General features: G+C 36.2%; 1 protein-coding gene across 17 annotated transcripts in view; it reads right to left on the bottom strand.

Moving 5' to 3' along the window:
* Nucleotides 1-4289: 4289 nt before the first annotated feature.
* LOC127843761 (golgin subfamily B member 1-like) overlaps nucleotides 4290-24977 on the bottom strand; it is a 141311-nt gene continuing 120623 nt past the window's right edge. For 14 of the 17 annotated variants that reach the window (XM_052373498.1, XM_052373500.1, XM_052373501.1 and 11 more), the window contains 8 exons: nucleotides 24208-24459; nucleotides 23078-23250; nucleotides 21462-21536; nucleotides 20710-20874; nucleotides 18222-18324; nucleotides 16254-16442; nucleotides 11152-11244; nucleotides 4290-7885 (listed from right to left, as the gene is read on the bottom strand). In XM_052373498.1, coding sequence (XP_052229458.1) covers nucleotides 7778-7885; nucleotides 11152-11244; nucleotides 16254-16442; nucleotides 18222-18324; nucleotides 20710-20874; nucleotides 21462-21536; nucleotides 23078-23250; nucleotides 24208-24459 — 1158 coding nt within the window. In that variant the 3' untranslated portion in view covers nucleotides 4290-7777. Of the gene's footprint in view, nucleotides 7886-9364; nucleotides 9381-11151; nucleotides 11245-16253; nucleotides 16443-18221; nucleotides 18325-20709; nucleotides 20875-21461; nucleotides 21537-23077; nucleotides 23251-24207; nucleotides 24460-24977 lie in introns of all 17 variants that reach the window. The other 3 variants (XR_008032324.1, XR_008032325.1, XM_052373508.1) reach the window with 3 other exon arrangements.

The following is a 24977-nucleotide window of genomic DNA, read 5'->3' as shown; positions in this document are numbered from 1 at the left end:
TCATGCGGCACAGTAAATTCATTATTGCACATAATGCAAATGATTAATATTCTCTCAGTTTATTATTCTAAAAGAGAACGTTACGTGCACGCTTGAATACACTCTGCCCTCTCATGACCACAAAAACCGCGATTGGGCATAAATTAAACAAAAGTGTGATACAATTCAATGAAAATAAAACGGATAATAAGTTGATAGACAAATATAAAACTTCTCTAAACAAAAACCCGACGTGAATACAGTGAACAAATCGAAATTTAAATCAATTTTCAAAGACAACAAAATGGCGTTGTTTATAGGTTACGCATGCGCAATTAATTTCCTTCTATATTACATATAACAGTTGAAGTTCCATTTCAATTTTTACCATGACCAAGCGTTTCAGCACTATATCATTATACATCATTGGACAGATAAATGCATAATCTTTTGAAAAAAAAATGTCATCAAATTCTATCAAGTTGACTGCATGTAACCCTGCAAACAGGAGTTCCGGTTTTGGGTTATGTGACCTTTAAGAGCACCCAAACCCTTCAAATTTGAATTAAAGGCACTTTTCCCATCGGTATAGTCTGTTATGAGAAAGATCACAAAGTTACGGTACAATAACACACAGATTTATTCATAAAAGTTGCCGTTGAAAGCGTCATGCGTAACAGCGTTTCGCGTCGAGAATTAAGGTAGAAAAGCCAAACTTGGTTACATCATACATGCAGCACTTAGACTCCATAAAAGGCATCACTTTCGATTCTAATACGCAAATCTGATTAACATATGACTTAATAAGTGAAAAAAATCATCAATGGCAATATTTGTGCGTCAAAGCAGGTTTTAAACCGGATTCGAACAAACTTTTTTTTTGGCACATTTTAGGTAAAATCCATGTAGAAGCAGCATTTCTGATCTCATTTGACCCAACAAAAGGGCTTGCCTGCATGGAAAAACAAAACACTTCGACTTCCTGACTAAAAAAAGTCATCGTCAGACATCAGCTTTAAGTCTTTTGTCACACCTGGACCTATGATTCCTCGGCACGAGTTCTGTCTCGGACAGGCTCCGGAAAGTGTCAGTCTGGCCCGGGTGCTCAATTCCGTGTTATCTGAGAAAACACAAGGTTTTTTGTGCACATTTACCCATTACGGTGCCAACATATGTCAGTTAGATACAATTAGAGTAAGCTTTCAATAGTCTTTGTTGCTTTGTTTGCTGTAAATGGTTAATTCACCACGCCGGCATCACATTGTCGGGTACACTGGCAAAGTTATAGCCACAAAATGTGGTTTCAGAGCTGCAGTAAATGTGTAACACCCAATTTTCCTAATTATGGTGACAAAAGTGTGCCAGGATATCAAAGAAATCATTTTACAATAGATTTAATTGAAAATAACGGCGTACTAACCTGCAAAGACGCCGATCCTCTCGACACGACTGGGCGAGTGTGGAGGGCCATCTCCGAATCAGTCGTGCTGTACAGTTTTTGATGGCCTGTCACTGCAGCCGGACTTGTAAACCTATTGGACGACAGTTCAGGCAGAGCTATAGACCCATTTCGACACCGACTACAAATGCACACTTAGGTTTACGCATAATATTGAGGTCACTTAAATACAGATTCCCTAGTTTTTTTCACGCAGGGTCTATCACAACAACATTCTTCCAGGAAAGAAAGCACAATTCTATTATCATTTTTGTGTTTTCAGCTGAATACTTGATTTTACTTGAGCAAGATATCCAAACAGGAAAAATAAGGCAAAGTAGTGCTATTCTGAGTAGATCTGCCTGACGGGGTTGAAGACGAAGGCAGCTAGCAGTGTCGGTCCAAAATTGGCGGGCATTTTTAACAGTAAAAGGCTCAAAAAGTAAACAATAATAATAATAACACATGAAATAAAGACATGCATAAGGTGCATTATTGAGATTGATGCAAATAAATGTCAAAATGTCACTGAAAAACAATATCGAGTGTCTAAGTAGTCTTAGAATATGTCTCCGGAACAGGTTTCGGTGTGATTTTCCAGCATTTACCCCCCTTATGACCCAAAGTGCAACATCCCAATTGCGAACAGCCCTAATTTGGGTCAAAATGACATCTGGCGGTTAAGTTTTGCAATACAGAGAGTTCTTGATGGTCAATTGTCAAAATTCTGGCAGACGACTAACTTTCTCGGCAGTTCTTAAAGGTTACGCATGCGCAATTAATTTCCTTCTATATTACATATAAAATAGTTGAAGTTCGATATCAATTTTTACCATGACCAAGCGTTTCAGCACTATATCAGTATACATCATTGGAAAGATAAATGCATAATCTTTTGAAAAAAATGCATGTCATCAAATTCTATGTGTTGTAACTCAAAATATTTACCTTAGAATAGGCAAACCAGTTTTGACAGATGTGGAAGCGACCATTTTGAGCTCAAATAGTATGACCTACATTCAAAGCCGGGAACCATGAACAGAAAAAGTAGAGCACAAAAATGGCTATTTTTCTTATTGCTTACAAATATACCTTCAAATTGATACCAAAACGTACCATTTGCAATATACTTAACAAATCCTAGGCAGCATGCACTGAACAATGTGTGCTAAGTATCAAGTTGACTGCATGTTACCCTGCAAACAGGAGTTCCGGTTTTGGGTTATGTGACCTTATATTCACGCATCCGGAAGAAGAATGAGTATTGTGGGGCATAGGTTTAGCTAGGTTACATTACACTATGTTCCGACCTAGTCTACATCGCGGGCATTAGGTGACGGCTTCAGAAATTTCCGGATAAATAATCCACCTTCAGAGGTAGTAGCTATTAGATAGCAGGTAACATATTTATGACATTAAAACTCTTGGTCACTGTATTACTTTTTGCTAAATCTGTCACTATTTGCACGTTCCTATGAAAGGCCTTAGCCTGTTTTTGTACACCACTCATTATTGTTTGTATTACGACATTATATGTACTTTTTTCTGCTCGCGTATACAATTGATCTTTCTTGTTTGTAAGTGTTGTGTTCATCTCAGAAGTTGCTATATTATTTTTTGTTGTTGCAATCATTATTCTTCCATATGTTGCATTTGGTCATCAGTTTTTCTCAGTAGTTATGATATATTACATATTTAGACTAACTCAAGGATTCGGAGATACTCATTTCGACCTGCGGACGATGGTCGTTAAGAAATCATTTGAATTGGACGTTCTTTACAACAATTTGTCACTCCAAAATGTAAATTTCTCAATCACAAATGGGCAGGCAACGGATGTCAAGAGTGTCAATGTAAATAACGTTGTCATTGACGTCGCACATAACACGCTTGAGAGAATTAGAATCAAAAACCCCGAATAATAACCGACAAAAAGAAGATGCCCATTGAATACTAAGAGATCTTTTCGAGTATCTTGAAACCAAACAACGCACCGTTCATATTCAGTTCCTAAAGCCCGTGTCTCACTTCGATAAAAAGCTTTTGGTAAGTCGATACTACCCAAAGTCAAAATGGCGAGGACATCGTTGTTGTCGGACTTCATGCACGTGATCACCATAGTAACCGTAGGTGCGTTGCCACGAGTTTTAGAGATTTGGATGAAGATGAAACGGTAACAAGGCAACTGGAGGAGAGCACGATTGGGCGTTCTATCCTTTGGTACTGAAGAAATTGCGTGGACTCTGCATGTGTCTGATCATCGTTTGAATAATTCTGAGTTTCATTGCTTGCTTACTATTTCTTACTCTTTCTTGGATGATTTGAGTATTATCTTTGTTTAAAACAATGCTGTTGTGTGCCATTATATATCGCTGTGTTTTACAACGTATTTGATGCTGTATACCAATCTGTATTTTATCAAGCAAAATGGAAAATAAGCAAGAGAAACCTTAATTTCTCATAGGGTGGGCTTTTTTTATACAAAACCTAACCAATATATTAAACAAGATGTAAATTAAGCTTTACGTTGCAATCAACTGTTCTTGCTTTATCTTAAATATAATGTTAATGGGTTCGGCCATTAGCATTCAAAACAGTATGCCAAGAGGTAGATTGAATAGTATACCGTAGTTGCATATAATATATACAGGTGTCTGTCCCTGAGCCAATTCTGAAGTGATGACTCAATGATTTTGTGATACTTAATCTGGACCTGCTAATAATGGCCAACAAGGTTTCGTTGCACCTGGACCTTTTCCAACGTGTCAATCCATGATTCAAGTTTGCAATTTGCATGTTCGAAAAACATTTAGCAAAAGATTATAGTGCTCAGACACTGCCTTTCACACACATACATTTCAGAAAAACTAAGTTCATTTATCTTCGCTTTATTGACAATCAAAGTTTTGTGTATACTCGTAATAATCTGTCAACTAGACATGATCTGTAGCCAAACATTTTAACTAAAATCGTGCATCAATATCAAACTAATCTACAGTTCAGCACACAAATCAAGTTCTAAGTGTTCTAAATATAGGCATATTCCAGCTCAGAATCTCTGTGGCTCTTTGCTCTAAACTCTAAGACATATAGTACCTCACGTCAAAACTCATGAATCTAAGATATCACAGTTCCATTATTGGAATAAGCGTGAAATTTCTATTGAAATCAAATACAATGTATATTCAAATTCAATTAAATTGTCAAAAATAATTTTCTTCCCTTTTTGAAATTATTTTATGATTATGGGAATCTCCAACACATTATCTATTTCAAGACGTATTTTACTTATTTTTAAGTCCTCTTGAAGGATGTATTTAGAGAATTGTTGAGACTTCTAAACTAATAATAAAACTAGAAAAAAAACACTGATAAATATCCTATAAAATTATCACAAGCGTTACATTTCAAGAAATGAAATAAAACAAAATAAATATGATATTAAAATAGTAATAACAACAGAGTTAAGCTGCAAAATGTTTACCAGTAAAATACAATATGACACCATTGTACCCTGTTAGGGCAAAACAAGAACTTGTATAATTATTGAAAAATAGACACATGGTATTAGATTACACTAGCTGAATTAGGAAATATGGAAAACAACCAAATCAAAAAATGTGCATTGTACTGTAGGTGTATATAGCACTTAGTTATTAAATAAACATGTGTTACTTGTGACAGATATTCCTGCTGAAAAATGAAATGGCGGAGACAGTGGTGTCATAAAGAATGTATATACAAGTGCATTTTATAAAAAGGTTAAGAAACATATAACATACAACTGGCAGTCTCAATAAAATCCTTTCACATATACAAAACAATAGTTTTGCTTAGTAAGCACATAGCTGCATATAAATATGGACGGACCTAGATAAAATGATCTTGTATCAGTAAAATAATCAGCTTCATTATGCAGTACATCTATAAAACATACTCATCTAATATATTATACTACTATACAATTCAAAGATTGTGGTTGCAAGTAACTCACTATCCAATTGACTGTCATCCCTAAAAATATATCAGGAATCACAATAATACTTGCAAGGACAACTGTTTGATTTATAAGACCCTCAGAATTTAATCAAAACAAGGGCTGTTTGTAAAACATGCATGCCCCCCATATGGGCTGTCCGTTGTAGTGGCAGCCATTGTGTGAATACGATTTTTGTCACTGTGACCTTGACCTTTGACCTAGTGACCTGAAAATCAATAGGGGTCATCTGCGGGACACGATCAATGTACCTATGAAGTGTCATGATCCTAGGCAAAAGCGTTCTTGAGTAATCATCCGAAAATCATTTTACTATTTCGGGTCACCGTGACCTTGACCTTTGACCTTGTGACCTCAAAATCAATAGGGGTCATCTGCAAGTCATGATCAATCTACCTATGAAGTTTCATGATCCTAGGCGTATGCGTTCTTGAGTTATTATTAGAAAACCATTTTACTATTTCAGGTCACCGTGACCTTGACCTTTGACCTAGTGACCTCAAAATCAATAGGGGTCATCTGCGAGTCATGATCAATCTACCCATGAAGTTTCATGATCCTAGGCGTATGCGTTCTTGAGTTATCATCCGGAAACCATTTTACTATTTCGGGTCACCATGACCTTGACCTTTGACCTAGTGACCTCAAAATCAATAGGGGTCATCTGCAAGTCATGATCAATCTACCCATGAAGTTTCATGATCCTAGGTGTATGCGTTCTTGAGTTATCATTCACAAATCATTTTACTATTTCTGGTCACCGTGACCTTGACCTTTGACCTAGTGACCTCAAAATCAATAGGGGTCATCTGCGAGTCATGATTAATGTACCTATGAAGTTTCATGATCCTAGGCCCAAGCGTTCTTGAGTTATCGTCTGACAACCACCTGGTGGACGGACCGACAGACCGACATACAGACAGACCGACCGACATGAGCAAAGCAATATACCCCCTCTTCTTCGAAGGGGGGCATAATGAAGACTAAAAAAGATCTTGATAATTACCAATTTAATTAAATGAAGATCACACAGAATTCAAAAGAGCTATATGATTATTAATCTTATTAATCTAAATTCATACATCTTATGTAATTACTTTGATCTACGTTTTTTTAACAATCACTTTCTTAAAGGATAAGGCCAAATATTTAATTACAAAAAGCATTTCAGTTCTTTTTTTCTTTTTCCACAAACACAATCTATAGTATAACAACCGTATAATAACCACAAGTAGTAAGCTATCAATACAATTAGTTATAGATTATAAATAAAACCAGATGATTTATAAATAAATAATAAAAAATAGTACATGTACAAGGTAAAAGAAAACATCACAGATACTTTCCACAACATTCAACAAAAATGTAAATAACATATCGCTTTTTTTTTCATCTCTTACATACATACAAAGACATTTCACAACCAACAGTATTTCAGAGCAAAACTATGCTCCTCGCAATAACACAGTTCAATACTTGCCTTAATATCTTTGCAATGGCAAAGGTCAGCCTTAATATCTTTGCAATGGCAATGGTCAGCGAAAAGCAAATGAATTAACATTCGAAACTGGACGAAATAGTATTCAAATGGCAAACTGACCACGTAACTTTGCAATTTATTAACATGTAAAATTAACACGAATTCTGAAAAATGGATATCACACAAATATGAGCAGCTTTCAGCAGAATGGAGGGAATACTGTAAAGGTCTCTCAACATTTAATCAGTTACATCAAGCTTTTCCCAACATGTCACACTTATAATATTGTTTTAACAAAATTGTGAACCCATGCATTACTTTGCTTTGTTCCTTTTATTGAACTCTGCACAAAACCAGTCTGAAAGTGTGACAATGTTTCTTTGGTGCTAGAAGGACAAGTACTGCAACTGTTCAACAACTGAGACAGTATAATACTGGACATGTGCATATTCATCAAAGAGTCAAATAGTTTCTAATCAAAATATGCTTTCAATTTAATAAAAATTTATTTATAAACCTAACTAAATGAGCGGATAGAAAATATTTTCATTCATGTAAAGAGAAAAGAAAGAAACCAAGAAAAACCTGAAAACATAAATTCTCTTACAGTGACAATTTCAAAATTAAAAATTGAAAACTGAAGTCAATAAGATTATTTTTTCTGTACATGTTTAACCCTTTCTCAGATCTCAACAATATCAAGTGGTGTTTTACTCAGACTTAACATACTTTCATTAAATTGTTTCACCTTGAAAGGTTCTAGACACAAGAACAAACCTAACATATACAAATGGGACAACACAAGAACAAACCTAACATATAAAAATGGGACACTGTCCAGTAATGGTGTATGAAGCACGGTGGGTGGTGGGTGGGGTAAGTGCTATCGTCGAGGGCTGGCAACCAATGATTTAGCCTGGCCCAGCTGCTGGGTGAGCTCGCGTACTTTGTCAGACCAGTACTCACTGCTCTGCTGAAGCTGGATGGACAGCTGAAACACAAAATAATGCTCTCAGGTTGTAATTTAAAATAAAAACAGGGATTAATGCATGTGCGTAAAGTGTCGTCCCAGATTAGATGTGCAGTCTTATCAGGGACGACACTTTTCCCTTTTATGACAGTATAAAGGAAGTCTCTGATAAGCCTGTGCGGCTTCACACGCTTATCTGCAATGACACTTATTGCACATGCTTTAATCCGAGTTTCCCAGAACAAGGCCACATAAATTAATAAGGAACAAAATCATTTGAGTAACATGTTTATCTGCATGAACTCATAAACAAAGAGCATGTAAGGTATTTTCCGACAATCTTTACATCCGTTTAAACACACAGCTGAATTTTTATTAAATTTTGCTTACTGTAAGTGTTTAAGAAAACCACATTTTATAATAAGATAATTATCATGCATATCTGTTAAACATGACATGATTTTCCTGTCTTAATTTCAAATAATTATTAATAAGAATGTTAGAAATAAGCTGAATACTTTAAAATAGACATGCTTGTATGTACTGCTTTTGTGTACAGAACAATATGGGCCTTGCTCTGTGAAAAAGGGGTTAAATGCATGTGTGTAAAGTGTCGTCCCAGATTAGCCTGTGCAGTCCAGACAGGCCACAGGCTAATCAAGGACGGTACTTTCCGCTTTTATGATATATTTTGTTTAAAGAAAGTCTCTTTTTAGCAAAAATCTAGTTTAGGCAGACAGTGTTGTCCCTGATTAGCCAGTGTGGACTGTACGGGCTTATCTAGGACGACAGTTTACGCACATGCATTAAACCCCTTTTTCACAGAGTACGACTCATATTGTTTGATTTATATCATTTACAACTACATACTATATATCATATTAAAAATAACTTATGGGTGTCATTCTATAAAGTCTGGACTTTCATCAGCCTTTATAAACAAATTCCAACGATGGCAACAAATACCAACTTCAGTTACAATATAACTGAACTTCACAATGCTTATTTCAACCTGACCAAACAATTTAACATTTTTCCAATCAACCATTGATTAAAATAATCAATTTGATTAAACACCGAAGTATTTAAAAGCAGTCATCTGCAAAACACATCCATCTTTGTTAAATTGGCAAACTTGTTAAAATTGAATTCAATAGAAAGGAAAGAAGTTGAAACATGTTGTGAATGAAAATGGTTTTGCTTTTTTATTGTCATACAACGAAACTAAAAAGTCTACAAATAAGTGAACTATCACATGAAGTAGATTACAAGATGCCAGTGATTTTTTTAAAAATGTTTCTCACTTGAACTTCAGTTGAAGGCCCACTTTATGTATTAACTACGAGTTTAATGAAATAATGTAAAAGCAATATTTCACTTCTAAAAAGCATGGTGCAGGTTAGAAATCAATAATTGAAAATGTAGCAAATTAACATGGTTAAACAAGCAAAAACTTAACAAGAATTATATACAACTAAATAATTACAGTGGACAACATACTTGTTGCAGACTAGAGCTGTGGAAAGTCAAAACAGTGCTCAAAATTAATTGGAAAGGATGAGCCGATGGAAATGAAGCTATGAAATTGCAACATGATTATAAATATTAATATTAAATGCTTGCTGATTAAAATATATCAAACAATACAGAAAATGCTAAAAAGAAATAATTATTTCTTCCCATCGACAATGAATAATACTTTCTACATGACTTTAGAAAATATTTGCACTATAAGTAATGTTTTTCAAGTGTGCTTATCACCAGAAATATATTTCAATTATATGGAACAAAATATTACATGAAAAGCAACATTGCGAATATCAAGTGTGTTTCTGGGGCCTTCACTATGTTTTTTACGGGGAAATGATTCAGAAGCAAAGTATGTATTTTACGGGTACTAAAAGCAGAAAAGCCTGCGGACAAGGCAAATGACTTACTGAAATAATTTATTCCCATTAAGTAAGAAGTTTACTGTCTTAAAACACAGCTTCTTAGATTAAAACTTCCCACAACAAACAATATCAATTTAGTAAATGTCCACAGACTTTTACATAGATGTCATTTCACATGTTCAACACAACAACATGATCTTAAGATTAACAAAAGATCACACTTAATAACTGCTCAATTCTGCATTAAAGAAGTTTTATATGACAAAGCATCATACTCTAAAGACCACTACTTGAAAGTTCCTCTTCGAACAAAAACTTAACAATGTGCAATTTCTTATCTACTGCTGATAATTGTAAATGATTTGAATAAAGAATAAAAAGTAAAATGTAGAACTTGTTAATTATACCTAATTCTTCAAACTCCCACTTTGACTGAAAGCTCCCAAAATGTAGAGCTTTTTGAGAGTAAGAGTAAATGAATGACATTTAAGATCTATAACATGCTGCCATACAGCTAAAACTCAAACTAGGGTTCAAAGCCCTGCAAAAATATAATGTCTTGGCAAAACAATTTATTTGTATATAGATCATTCTGTAGAACTACAATCCCATATGACCTTGACCTTTGACCTCAATTTTCATAGGCATCTAACTTCATATCCAAGCTACCAGTACACAGATCTACATTGTCATAAGTAAAAGCTTTCTCAAAATATTATGAGGAAGCACATTTTCTGCTACAAGCCTTGTGACCTTGACCTTTGACCTGTTTCCCAAAAAATCCACAGTCATCATTCATTTTTCAGAAGTAACCATCGTAACTAGTGAAATAATCACAGGTCAAAACCTTCTCTTGATATCATAAAAAACAACAATTTATTGATACAAGCTCACGTGACCTAAACCTTTACATGGGGACCTAGCAATGTGTCTTCTTTTCCTCCCATGTCACCACCACCCCAATTTTGCATTATTGTAGCTAATAGTTTTTTTCAATTAATCATGCCAAAACTATTTTCCTGTTCAACTTGTGTCTTCAAGGTCAAGGTGTCATCCTTTTCTCAGAAGAAACCACAATACCAATTTTGTTTATCTCAGTCAAAGCAATCTCAGAACATCTTAAAGGAACAAGTTAACTGTGACAAGCCTTGTTACCTTGACTTTTGACCTTTCATTAAACACCATACTAATGTGTGTGGATGAAGGTCAAAGAGTTCCAACCCACACATGCAAAACAATACATCAATACTTAATTTCCTCAAACATTACATAAATTATGCCTTTTTTCCAAAAAAATTCACAGACTTACTCTATGGAATAATCTTACACTGTTATAAAATTGAAAGTTGATCCCACTTAAAGCTAAATCTTTTCAAGTTTGCCCTTTGAGCTCACCTCTCCGACACGCTGGATCCAGTAGTTCTTGTCCATGGAATTGGGATCCGAAACTCCGTTCTCCTCCATCACCTTCTTGTAAGCAGCCCGGGTCTGTAACCATAGCAATCATGACGGTTTGATCAAAACTCAGTCTATGTTTCAACTATTATCTTTTATCTTATTATATAGAGGCTTTTATTCATAAGATGTATTAATATTTATCCATATGGTGTATGCTGTATGAAATTCAAATTCAGCATTCTTACATAGTGATTTGATTATTGTATCAGGGGTTTTATCCTATTGTTGAACCTGCCAAATATTGGCTTTTTCCCTTTATAGTTTTTACTGACAGAATAAGAATCATTGATGTGAAAAATAATTTATTCTTCTATGGTGAGACACATAACTTCTTGGTTGTTAAGTGGGTATTTTCGGAAAAACAAACTGTTCTTTGTGTTAAAATCAGTTAACATTGAAAGAACTTCTAAACTATGAAAAACTATATGACAAATCAAACTGACAAATGAAAATGACAACTGGATCTTAATACAATACCTTTACATGTATGACCTATTAGATTAAAATGAGCAATCAAGTTAGAATCAAAGATTATACATGTATGCTAAACTACTTTAATATTTTCATACACACAATCAATGCAAACAGAACATGTTTTTCTAATTCATTTTCCTTTTCAATATCATACTTTTCTTAGTGGTATTGATTGGTACAAAAATCCAAGGTAGCAAAACTATATTAAACACAAAACTTTGCTGTTAACAAGTCATGACCAACAAAATATCAACAATCATTTTGAATATGAATAAACTATACGGTTGTTTTTTTAATATTAACATTTAGCTGGTGTTAGAATCTATCTAAAGGCCTACTTCAGCCATAGTAATATACAGCATTATAACATAACCTATGTGACAAATTATTTTACAATAATCACAGAACTTTATATACATATAGGCCAAGATGCTCAAACACAAACCAATGATGAAAACTGCCTTAAAATTTTATATCTAAAAAAAACTGAAATATTAAAAGCAACATTTTTGTGAAAAAAAAAATTTTTAATAGCAGCTTATTTTGACTAACTCAAAATAAAATTACTTTAATTCTATACAAGATAAATGTAATCATCATTATTCTTAAAACTGTTAGCCATGCTGGTTATCAAGGTCTTGAGAAACTTGCCCCAGCTTGAGAAATACAGAGTCTTGGTCAGTAAGAGAAGGTAGACAACCTATAGCCCAACAGACTGAACCGTTACCTTTTCATTGTCAAGGACATATCGGGAATCCCTCTGAAAGGCATGCACACACCACTATACTTGTGAACATCCACTACCAATTATTGCTATGACAAATGAGGCTACACATGCTTTGTGACCAGTAGAGTTGTGCATGATCAGGAAGCAAACAACCAGCCAATGATAATGCACCTTCATTTAAATTGTCTAATCAAAAAAATTAACTGTTTATTTTAATGCCTCAATTTTTTTTTTACCATTGTCTTAAAGCAGATTTTAAGACTAAGTTCGATTGATTTATTAAAAACATGTGTATGTCCAGTTATGACCAATTCTAATGCAAACTAGAGCTTTGTCACAGACGTGACGTATACCCCCACGTGCCACATTGACAGAGACTATTTTGCATGCTGTCTTCACAAAACAAGAGAATCTAATTTATGGCAATTTTTAAGAATTATTTATGGCCATTTTGACCTTTGAACTCTTGAATTCTTTCGCATGACATGCCGTCCAATTACTGTGAACAAAATTAATGTACACAGTCATTTTGAAATCTCACAATGAATTACATAGTTATGACCAAGACAAGCTCATTTATGGCCATTTTTCACTTTTGAACTCCAAGTGTGACCTTGACCTTGGAGATATCGACGAAATTCTTTCGAATGACACATTGTCCAATGATTGTGAACGAATGTACCAAGTAATTTTAAAATCTCACAATGATCGAATGACACAGTTATGGCCCTGACAAAATCATTTATGGCCATTTTTGACCTTTGAACTAACAGTGTGACCTTGACGATATCGACGTAATTCTTTCCCGCGACACACTGTCATATGATGGTGAACAAATGTGCCAAATGATTTTAAAATCTCACAATGAATGACTTAGTTATGGCCCGGACAAGCTCATTTATGGCCATTTTTTACCTTTGAACTTAAAGTAAGACCTTCACCTTGGAGATATCAGCGTAATTCTTTCGCGCGACACACCGGCCAATGATGGTGAACAAATGTGCCAAATGATTTTAAAATCTCATAATGAACAACATAGTTATTGCCCCGGCAAGCTCATTTATGGCCATTTTTGATCTTTGAACTAAAAGTGTGACCTTGACCTTGGAGATAAGGACATAATTCTTTCGCGCGACACACCAACCCATGATGGTGAACAAATATGCCAAATGATTTTAAAATCTCACAATAAATGATAAAGTTATGGCCCGGACAAGAATTTGACCCTTGAACTCCAAGTGTGACCTTGACCTTGGATATATTGACATACTTTTTTCACACGACAAACCGTCCCATGATGGTGAACAAATGTACCAAGTTATTTAAAATCTAACAATAAATGACATAGTTATGGTCCGGACAAACTTCTGTTTAAAACACACTAAGTGACCCCGTGACCTAGTTTTTGACCCGGCATGGCCCATATTCAAACATCACCTATATATCATCAAGATACAACTTGTGACCAAGGTTGGTGAAGATCGGATGAAATTTCGGGACAGACAGACAGACAGACCGACAGACCGACCGACAAAGTGACTCCTATATAGCTCCCATTACCAATGGTAATGGAGGTATAATGATCTAATTACTGTCCAATAAAAAAAGTATTTTGTCATGGTCAACTTTATAGTCATCTACAAAAGGACTATTATAGCAATAAACAAATGCACATCTACATGTATAAGTCATTCTTAATGTTGCTGTATTATGTATTTTAAAGCTATTAAATACACATGTTTTAGTTATTTATTTTTTAATTCACTTCATATGACATGGTTATTTACCTATAAATCATTAATATTATATTTAAAAAAAAAATCTTTTGATGATATTAAAGGTGCAATTTTACTGGCATGGCTACTAAATGATAATCTTATTTCTAACATGACCTTTTTGTTCATATATCAAGAATATGGCGATACACTACATATATAAAACCCCATATCTACCAAACCAATTTAGCATTTTTCAGATCAAATGTGAAGTTATGAATCGATACAGGGTGCAAAGAATATTAGTAATACGATGCAGTTATTTCCCTTTGTGTACCATTAAGTACATTATATATCTTACTACGCGATACCTACCCCATGATCCCCCTAATCAAAATACAATACAAAATACATTAACATTTCAGTTGAACTTTGTCTAAAATATAGACAATAACACTTTTGTTACTCAACCTGCTATAATTGCATGAATAAATGTAAGAACTTTGATTTTGTATATATTTCTCAAAAGTGCATGTGTAACCTCAAAAAAATCGTTTAGTCGCATGCTTGCATTTCTTTTAAATTTAATTTTCATCAATAAGTACTACAAAAGAATGGCTATATGTTACAAAAACATACACTACTGAATTCATTGATTCATTTAAGGTGCATTTGTTGGCTTAATCCATTATAACATGGCTAGGATTTATAACCACTTTCTCAGACTTGAGGCTCTTCCAAAATGTACAATTAAGAACTTATTTTTTCCATGAGCAGACGTAATCCCTACACAAGGGTGAAATCAGGAAACCCTGTGGATATTTACATCCCATTTATTTATTTTTTTATCTCAGTTGTCCAAATAACTTTTGTTTAACCCTTTCCCACTTAGAAGCAAAGAGCAAATAGATATGTGCATACAGCACAAAACCAGAACAGCCTGCAAGTAACTCGCAGTGTGTTCAGGTTTTATGCTGTTCGCTGCTCATCAGTATCTAAGGGTTTTAAATGAAGCCTTTAAAACTTGAATTAAGTAAAAAGGGTCTTTAATTAACTATAACTTTCTAACGGTAATACATGTACAAATGCGTCATAATACAAATGGACCGTGCTCTGTGAAAAAGTGATATAATGCATGTGCGTTAAGTGTCATCCCAGATTAGCCTGTGCAGTCCACACAAGCGTATCTGAGATGACACTATACGCATAAACTGGATTTTTGCAAAGAAGAAACTCTCTGTAGAAGAAAAATACCATGAAGGGGGAAAGTCTTGCATTAAACTCCCTTTTCATATTTAAGTGGTGAAGGGTTAAACAATTAAACACAATGGATAGTTTAATCTTTCCGTATTTAAATGTTCTGAAAGCAAGGCTTTAGGACATGGTCCTGGCTATTAAGTCAATTTCATTTTGCATTTTCAGACCACTTGCAGGAAGAGCAGTGCTATATAGATAACATACTGGGGGTGAGGCAATAAGACCAGGTCCTTCCTTATTGCCCACAATTTTATAATGGACATTCAGAGCCCTTGAAGGAAGAGCAATAATACATAGATAAGATTCCTTACTGAGGTAAATAGATCTGAGATGTTCTTACAGTATATTTGTGTTCCTTAATGCTAGCTTATGAACAGAAACAAATGAGCAAAAGCAGGTGAGCAGAAACCTTGAAGCGCATGAAGGCAGGGGTCTTTTAATGGAGTTTCAATTCCTTAATAATTATTGAAGCTCAAGCAAACGCACAAGGCATGACAAGGCCTGCATAGAGTGCAGGAACAAAAGTAGAGCATTGACTCATTCAAGCTACACTCAGAGATAAAGGGGGCTTAAGGCATGTGTGTAATGTATTGTCCCAGATTAGCCTGTGCAGTTTCAACAGGCTAATCAGGGACAACACTTTCCGCTTTTATAGTATGTGTTGGTTGAAAAGAAAGTCTGATCTTAGCACAAATGAAGTTTAGGAAACAAGTGTTCTCCATCACTATAAGAGTGCACAGGCTAATATGGGACAACCAAATTACGCACATGCATTATGCCCCCTCTTCAAAGAGCGAGGTTCATTTTCTTATATACTTGGGTTTCCTTTCATCTGGGAGGGGTGGGTCAACAATTGTTTTACTTACAGCGCGTTCAGGGTCCTTAAGTGGAGAGCTGTGTTCTATGAGCAGGTGTTTCTTGGCCTCCAGCTGGGTCTTGAGGCTGTTGATGGTCTGCTCCTTGCTCTCTATCTGCAGCTCCAGGGTCTGCCGTGTGCCGATCTCTCGCTCAAGGTCACTGCGCAGGCGCTGGTTGTCCTTCTGCATGGAATTCAGCTGACAATCGGGACAAATGGTGTAAATTATATTTATATTGTAAAGTTCATTAGAGATGTTCTATAACTAAAAACTGTTTAGTTGGAAAACTTCTTGTGTATGCTTCTAGAATCAGTTATAAAGGTGACTGTATCATATCAGAGACGTAGGAAAACATGCCTCTATAAGTGTTTTTTTTCTGCATTGAAATAATCCAAAAATGAGTTAAGCTGTATTAAAATACATTTTTGTTACTTGTCCAAACAATAGGACTGTTTTTGTAAATTATTGATTTAAGAAAGCGCATTTTCAGAAAAAGATAAAATTTGTGTTTAAACTTCACAACAATTTTGGCATGGAGAAACAAGAGCTGTCACCATAGGATGACTTATGCCCCCTATAAACGCTTTACAGAAGTTATGAGAATTTTTCGAAACCTAAACGCAGATTTCGAAACCTAAACACGGACCCTTAGTTCAAGGTCAAGGTCACAGGGGTCAAAATTTGTGTGCGTATGGAAAGGCCTTGTCCGTATACACATGCATACCAAATATGAAGGTTATATCTCAAGGGACATAGAAGTTATGAGCATTTTTCAAAACCTAAACGCAGATTTCGAAACATAAACGCGGACCCTAACTTCAAGGTCAAGGTCACAGGGGTCAAAATTGTTGTGCCTATGGAAAGGCCTTGTCCATATACACATGCATACCAAATATTAAGGTCATATCTCAAGGGACATAGAAGTCATGAGCATTTTCTGAAACCTAAACGCTGATTTCGAAACCTAAACGCGGACCCTAAGTTCAAGGTCAAGGTCACAGGGGTAAAAATGTTTATGTGTATGGAAAGGCCTTGTCCATATACACATGCATACCAAATATGAAGGTTATATCTCAAGGGACATAGAAGTTATGAGCATTTTTCGAAACCTAAACGTTGATTTGGAAACCTAAACGCGGACCCTAAGTTCAAAGTCAAGGTCACAGGGGTAAAAATTTGTGTACTTATGGAAAGGCCTTGTCCATATACACATGCATACCAAATATATAAGGTTTTATCTCTAAAGGGACATAGAAGTTATGAGCATTTTTCGAAACCTAAACGCAGATTTCCAAACCTAAACGCGGACCCTTAGTTCAAGGTCAAGGTCACAGGGGTAAAAATGTGTGTGCGTATGGAAAGGCCTTGTCCATATACACATGCATACCAAATATAAAGGTTATATCTCAAGGGACATACAAGTTATGAGCATTTTTCGAAACCTAAACGCTAAGTGTGACGGAAAGACGGACAGACAGACAGACAGACGGACAGACAGTCCTATCACTATATGCCCCCTGTTCTTCAAAAAGGCGCATAAAAAATAAAAACAATCAATGGCAATGACATGTTATGACAATAGCACAACATTTACACGATAATATGCGTGTTATGACAGGTTACAACTTGCAAGAACTCACAGAACAACTTGTGTGTTTAACATACTTATTATGAAAAGTGAAAAAAAGATATCACTGTGACATATTACAAGCTGTCTACAAGCTCTACATGATAACTAGAAAGTTGTGTTGGGTCATAACTTGAAAAACTTGTAGCTGAACTTGTATAATGTTTTAACCCTTTAGTGAAAATGGCTTTTGCAACCAGCATAAAAACCAGAACAGTGTGTTCAGGTTTTACCCTGTTAGCTACTCATCAGTATCTTAGAGTTGGAAATGAAGCCTTTCAAACATGAATATATTAAGAAAGCACTTGAATTTAATTTGATTGTCTAAAGGACTTCCCCATTAAGGTTACCTGTGAGTTGAGCTGCTGTATGTTGTCAATGTTCAGTTTGAGGCGGTTGTGCAGGTCCTCTATAGTGGCCATCTTGCTGGACATCTCTTGGTCCTGCTCCATTCTACACACAGAAAAATGGGTATTACATCTTTTATCATGCTTTCAGAATTGTGCATTTGTTGCGTTTTTTTAATAGCTGAATGATTGTTTAATAACGGAAAACCAAATGATCACTAAGTTTTCTATAGACAGACATCCACAATGTTCAATTATGCAAGACAAAGCCAAATCATTTTTATTGACTGATAAACGATAACAATTTTGAAATAAGTTTTTGAATAATCAACTTGATTGCTGCAATTTTTATCTGTTTTAATTATAAGTGATCTTTGAAGTTATACTATCTTTGATGTTTTACTATCAGTTCTAGAAAAGAAACATCCCTCACAATGATAGGCATTTTTAAAGGCTAAAATCTTTATGGTCACAATATCAGTGAAACTGATGGATGATCCCCGATGATGCGCTTTGTAAATGTATGTGTTAATAAACACCTAAAAAATCTATTATTAGCCTTGGTGACCTTGACCCAGTGACCTCAAACCTCATCAAAAGGTAGAGCTCCATGCAAGGTACCTACATGCCAAATATGAAAGCGATTGGTAAAGTATTGAAGGCGCTATGAGAAACGGTAGCAAAAGTGTAACAGAAGGAAGTCTTTTATTAGCCACGGTGACCTTGACCCCAGTGACCTCAAACCTCATCAAAAGGTAGAGGTCCATGCAAGGTACCTACATGCCAAATATGAAAGCGATTGGTAAAGTATTGAAGGCGCTATGAGAAACAGTAGCAAAAGTGTGACAGAAGGAAGTCTATTATTAGCCACGGTGACCTTGACCCCAGTGACCTCAAACCTCATCAAAAGGTAGAGGTCCATGCAAGGAACCTACATGCTAAATATGAAATCAGTTGGTTAAGTATTGAAGGCGCTATGAGAAATGGTAGCAAAAGTGTGACAGAAGGAAGTCTATTTTTAGCCTCGGTGACCTTGACTTTGAACTCAGTGACCTCAAACCTCATCAAAAGGTAGAGGTCCATGCAAGGTACCTACATGCTAAATATGAAAGCGATTTGTTAAGTATTGAAGGGGCTATGAGAAATGGTAGCAAATGTGTGACAGAAGGAAGTCTATTATTAGCCTCGGTGACCTTGACTTTGACCTCAGTGACCTCAAACCTCATCAAAAGGTAGAACTTCATGCAAGATACCTACATGCCAAATATGAAAGCGATTTGTTAAGTATTGAAGGCGCTATGAGAAACGGTAGCAAGTGTGACAGAAGGAAGTCTATTATTAGCCTCAGTGACCTTGACCCCAGTGACCTCAAACCTCATCAAAAGGTAGAGGTCCATGCAAGGTACCTACATGCCAAATATGAAAGCGATTGGTAAAGTATTGAAGGCGCTATGAGAAATGGTAGCAAAAGTGTGACAGAAGGAAGTCTATTTTTAGCCTCGGTGACCTTGACTTTGAACTCAGTGACCTCAAACCTCATCAAAAGGTAGAGGTCCATGCAAGGTACCTACATGCTAAATATGAAAGCGATTTGTTAAGTATTGAAGGCGCTATGAGAAATGGTAGCAAATGTGTGACAGAAGGAAGTCTATTATTAGCCTCGGTGACCTTGACTTTGACCTCAGTGACCTCAAACCTCATCAAAAGGTAGAAGTTCATGCAAGGTACCTACATGCCAAATATGAAAGCGATTTGTTAAGTATTGAAGGCGCTATGAGAAACAGTAGCAAGTGTGACAGAAGGAAGTCTATTATTAGCCTCAGTGACCTTGACCCCAGTGACCTCAAACCTCATCAAAAGGTAGAGGTCCATGCAAGGTACCTACATGCCAAATATGAAAGCGATTGGTAAAGTATTGAAGGCGCTATGAGAAACGGTAGCAAAAGTGTGACGGAAGGAAGTAAGGAATAACAGAACTACAAACTGACAACTATATGCTCCACCGAAAATATTTTCAGGGAGCATAATAACAGTTGGAATCACAAGTAAAATGTACACTGCATACACATAACACTATAAATCACAAAGCACCTAATTTGCATATTAGAATCAAAGGAGCTGAATGGAAATGCTAAGACCCAAGAAAATCACACCCACAAAATACAGATGAAAATACAAGTCATTTGGGAAATGAATCAAACACACACATTGGAAAATGCCAATGCCTCGGAAAATACCAATTATAAATGCCAATTAACACTTTCCCCCATAAGAAGCAAACTGAAAATGGCTTTTGCAACCAGCATAAAACCAGGAGAAACTCGCAGTCTGTTCAGGTTTTATGCTGTTTGCTGCTCATCAGTAGCTAATGGTTGGAAATAAAGCCTTTAAAACTTGAATTTGGTAAGAAAGGTATTTTATTGAATGTTACTTTCTAAGGGACTACAAATGCGTCAAAATACCTATGATAGTGGTAAAGGGTTATACATACTCGTGTTCCTCGAGTCGTGACCTCAGCTGGTTGAGGAGCACCTGTTGGTGGCTGCTGTGGTTCTGGAGCGCCTTGAACCTCTCCGCCTCGTTACGCCGCTCGTCAAGCTCGATCTTCAGCTTGTTGTTCTGCTTCTGGTACTTGTTGATCTGATCCAACATTTGTCTGAAATCACAAGGCAAAATGTATTGAACTGCAAGCTGGTTCAAGTCGATAGCTGCTGCCCACATAACAAATACGCTAAGGTCATTGTTTTACAAAGTCAACAACAACTGTTGGCTAACGGATCTTGAATCTGTGTAAAATAGTCTAGAGATGATCATTAAAGCTGAGATATTGCATACTTGACGTCCGCTACATTTTGTCAATAAATCACTGAAAGCTTGGTTCAATGTACAAAATTCCTGCACAACTACGCAATTACCGTGGCCACTTGGGCCACTTGACTTAGTGAATGTTAACATGTGCTTGATGCTAGGCCAGTGCAAGTAAGTCGTAATAGAGCGATGGAAAAGATGTCAGCCTCGTCAACAAGAGGTCCCAAGTTTGATGCTAAGTCAGGCAGCATTTTCAAAATATTGTAAGTGTAGTATATATCAATTTATTATCTCCCTTTTCATTAGGTAGAATAGGTCAATGTTACTTCATAAGTAATAGTTCATCACGGGTAACCCCCTTAAGCCATAGGCTCTTGATGCAGTGAAGCTTAATCAAATAGGCTTAAACTAAAACAAGCAACAACTTCTACTTACTCTTTCTCAGCAGTTAGCTGCATGATGGCCTTGCTCTGTTCTCGAATCTTGTTGCCAAGTTTCTCATTAGCATGTCTGAAATAACAGTGTAACAAGTAGACATCAACTTTGACTAAAGGAATAACACGTTACCGCTGAAATCATTTGACATTTGTATTTTAAAAGAGATCTCTTCTAAGCATTAACTACCATCAAAGACAACACAATTGTGCACAAAACCAACCAATGAAAGTTTATTAATACTGAAACTGAAATATATTTACCCTTTCCCACTTAGATACGTATTTTCACACATTTGTAGTCCCTAAGAAAGTTATATTTAATTTAAGACCTCTCTTACTAGATTCACGTTTTTAAGGCTTCATCTCCAAACCTTTGATACCAATGAGCAGCAGCAAACAGCATAAAACCTGAACAGACTGCGAGTTACTCGCAGGCTGTTCTGGTTTTACGCTGTTTGCACATAGCCATTGCCACTTTGGCTCTGAGTGGGAAAGGGTTAAATAATAAAAGATGCATCCTACTGCTAATAGTTCATTATCAGGTGAATAAAAAGAACTTGATCAGCACACAAATAAACAGAGCCGGCTTTGCGAAACACAATGCTGCACTTCGAAGCTGCACAGCAGCTATTTTAGAGAAAATGGTCCAAGGCAAGTAAATTTATCAAAAATCAATGGACTGGAAACGTAACTAAACGCTTGATTTGTAAAGCATTTAATAGTTAAACTCACACACCAAATAGGTCGGTATCTAAAAGCATTTCTTGGGGAAACAAGAGCTGTCACCATAGGATGACTCATGCCCCCTATAAATGCTTGATAGAAGTTATGAGCTTTTTTCGAAACCTAAACGCGGACCCTGAGTTCAAGGTCAAGGTCACAGGGGTCAAAATTTATGTGCGAATGGAAAGGCCTTGTCCGTATACACATGCATACCAAATATGAAGGTTATATCTCAAGGGACATACACATGTAGAAGTTATGAGCATTTTTCAAAACCTAAACGCAGATTTCGAAACCTAAACGCGGACCCTAAGTTCAAGGTCAAGGTCACAGGGGTAAAAAAAATTGTGCGTTTGGAAAGGCCTTGTCCATATACACACGCATACCAAATATGAAGGTTATATCTCAAGGGACATAGACGTTATGAGCATTTTTCGAAACCTAAACGCAAAGTGTGACAGAAAGACAGACAGACGGACAGTCAGACAGACAGACAGACAGACGGCCAGTCCGATCACTATATGCCACCTTTTCTTCCAAAATAAAGGGTATAAAAATAAGGAAAAATTTATTTTGAAGAAAATTTCTAAGGCATGTTACATTATAAAAAATCAATGGATTGGAAACAAACTCGTACTAGATCTGTAAGTCAATCAGGTTATTTACACATTAAAAATCAGTTAAATAACTCCAGAAATGGAGTCTGGAGGGATTGACAGACGGATGTATGGACAGGACAGAGCAACTGCTAATTGCAAACCAACCATGGCCATAAAAAATATTACTAAATAGTTAATTATTGTTAAGATTTGTGTAAGTACGAGCTCTCCAAAGTTAAGATCTAGAGTGTTAATTATTTTCCAAAAAACACTATAAAAACAAGTGCCCTACTTCTGTTCCTGCACCCATGTGTTGACGTTCTGCACCACCAGCTCGCTCTCCTTGTGTAGCCGGTCCCCGTTGGTACGCGACTCCTCCAGGGCCATACGCAGGCCCTTTATCTCCTCGTTGGCGCTGTGGTAGTTCTGACGCATCAGATCCAGCTCATTCAGAATCTTCTCAGACTGTAACCAATAATGACGCTAATAATGTATGATTGCATTTCTTATCCAATCAAAGAATGCACAAATTACATACCTTATAAATTGTACACGTTTTTTCATATACTGCTCCATTAAATGATCTATTCTAAGCATAAACAAAAGCTGTCTCCATAGGATGGCATATGCACACAAAAAAATGCTTTGATAGAAGTTATGAGCATTTTTCGAAACCTAAACGCAGATTTTAAAACCTAATCACGGATCCTAAGTTCAAGGTCAAAGAGGTCAAAATGTGTGTGCGTATGGTGTGCCTTGTCCATATACACATGCATACCTAAACATGAAGGTTACATCTGAAGCGACACGACAGAAGTTATGAGCATTTTTCGAAACCTAAACGCAAAGTGTGACGGACAGACAGACGGACGGACAGACAGACAGACAAAGCGATCACTATATGCCCTCCTTCAAGGCCAGAAAAAAAATATTTTGGTAATGTGTCTGGTATATCTTTTTGACTACAAAATCTTTATAGCTTAAAACTATTTCTACAAATTAGGTGTTAAGTTGAATAATACCAAAATCACTTAAGACATTGTAGCAATTTAGAAGGGGGGGCTTATAAGAAGCTCTTACACAGTCTAGCTATATGAGCTTGCTTTTACTGCGACGCTTTACAGCACTTTTCTTAAACACTCAAAGGCCTCATTGGTGTCAATTCTGAGACCAGTATTTTCTAAATGGTGTAACAATAAGCTATCAGCTAACTTACTGTTTAATCAAACAGGTGGCCATGGCGTAGTGCATATGGTGTTTACCTAGCAACCGGGATGTCAAAGGAGTCCCTGCTAAGAGAGTGTCTTTTCACCCATTCCCAAACACAGATACCAAATACTGGTTCGAGCCAGGAAATAGACTCGAGAACATTTCATAAACCTAAGGCTAAATCAAACGACTGAAAAAATCACCGCTACCCACCTCGTTACATCTCAGCTTGTATTTCTCGTGGAGGGCAGACAACTCCACCTTGACGACGACCAGCTCCTCCTCTTTGGCGGAGAGCTCCTGCAGACTCTGGCGGTTCCTGTCCTGGGATTGGATGGCATCCTGCTGCAGGTCTGCATACTTCATCTCGAAGGACTGGAGCTCCGTTTCGGAGGCTCGCGTGTGGTCCTGTAGCTTCTTCAGCTCGTTCTTCAGCTGCTTCGTCTTCTGCTCGTACTGGGACAGCTGGAGATATGGCATGGAAATTGTGATAATTTGCGAGTATAATGATAGGTAGGCTAAGGGTAGATATGTGATAGAATATGCAATGAAATTTGTGATGGATAAATGAGAGTACATATCAGAGGTATCCAAAGAATCTTTCACAAATTTTTGTCATATTTAAACAAAATTTTACTGTTTTACCATTTGCATGTCAAAACAGTACTGTCTGGCCAATTAAGTTGATACACAAGCAAAAAATGATATTGGTAAAAAAGCAAATGTGAAATGATGCAGATAGTAAATCTGTATTTATAAGAGGCTTTTATATCTTTTCATGGAGATGTCATCACAGAAAAAAGTATTCAAATAACTCATTATAAGCAGCAAAGAACTTAATAGCATAAAAATGAGGACTGGCTCTGGCTCTTTAAAAAATCTGAAGGCATGTCATACATATTTTTGTTTGAGTTGAATTTTTGGCAGAAACATGGTCAATCAATTAGATTATCTTTTTAACCTTTTCACCTATAAGAAGCAAA

Source organism: Dreissena polymorpha, chromosome 9, assembly GCF_020536995.1.
Source record: "Dreissena polymorpha isolate Duluth1 chromosome 9, UMN_Dpol_1.0, whole genome shotgun sequence".
In the NCBI taxonomy this organism is placed as follows: Eukaryota; Metazoa; Mollusca; class Bivalvia; order Myida; family Dreissenidae; genus Dreissena; species Dreissena polymorpha.
The sequence above is the reverse complement of the archived record's forward strand: the minus strand, read 5'-3'. Positions and strand labels throughout refer to the sequence as shown.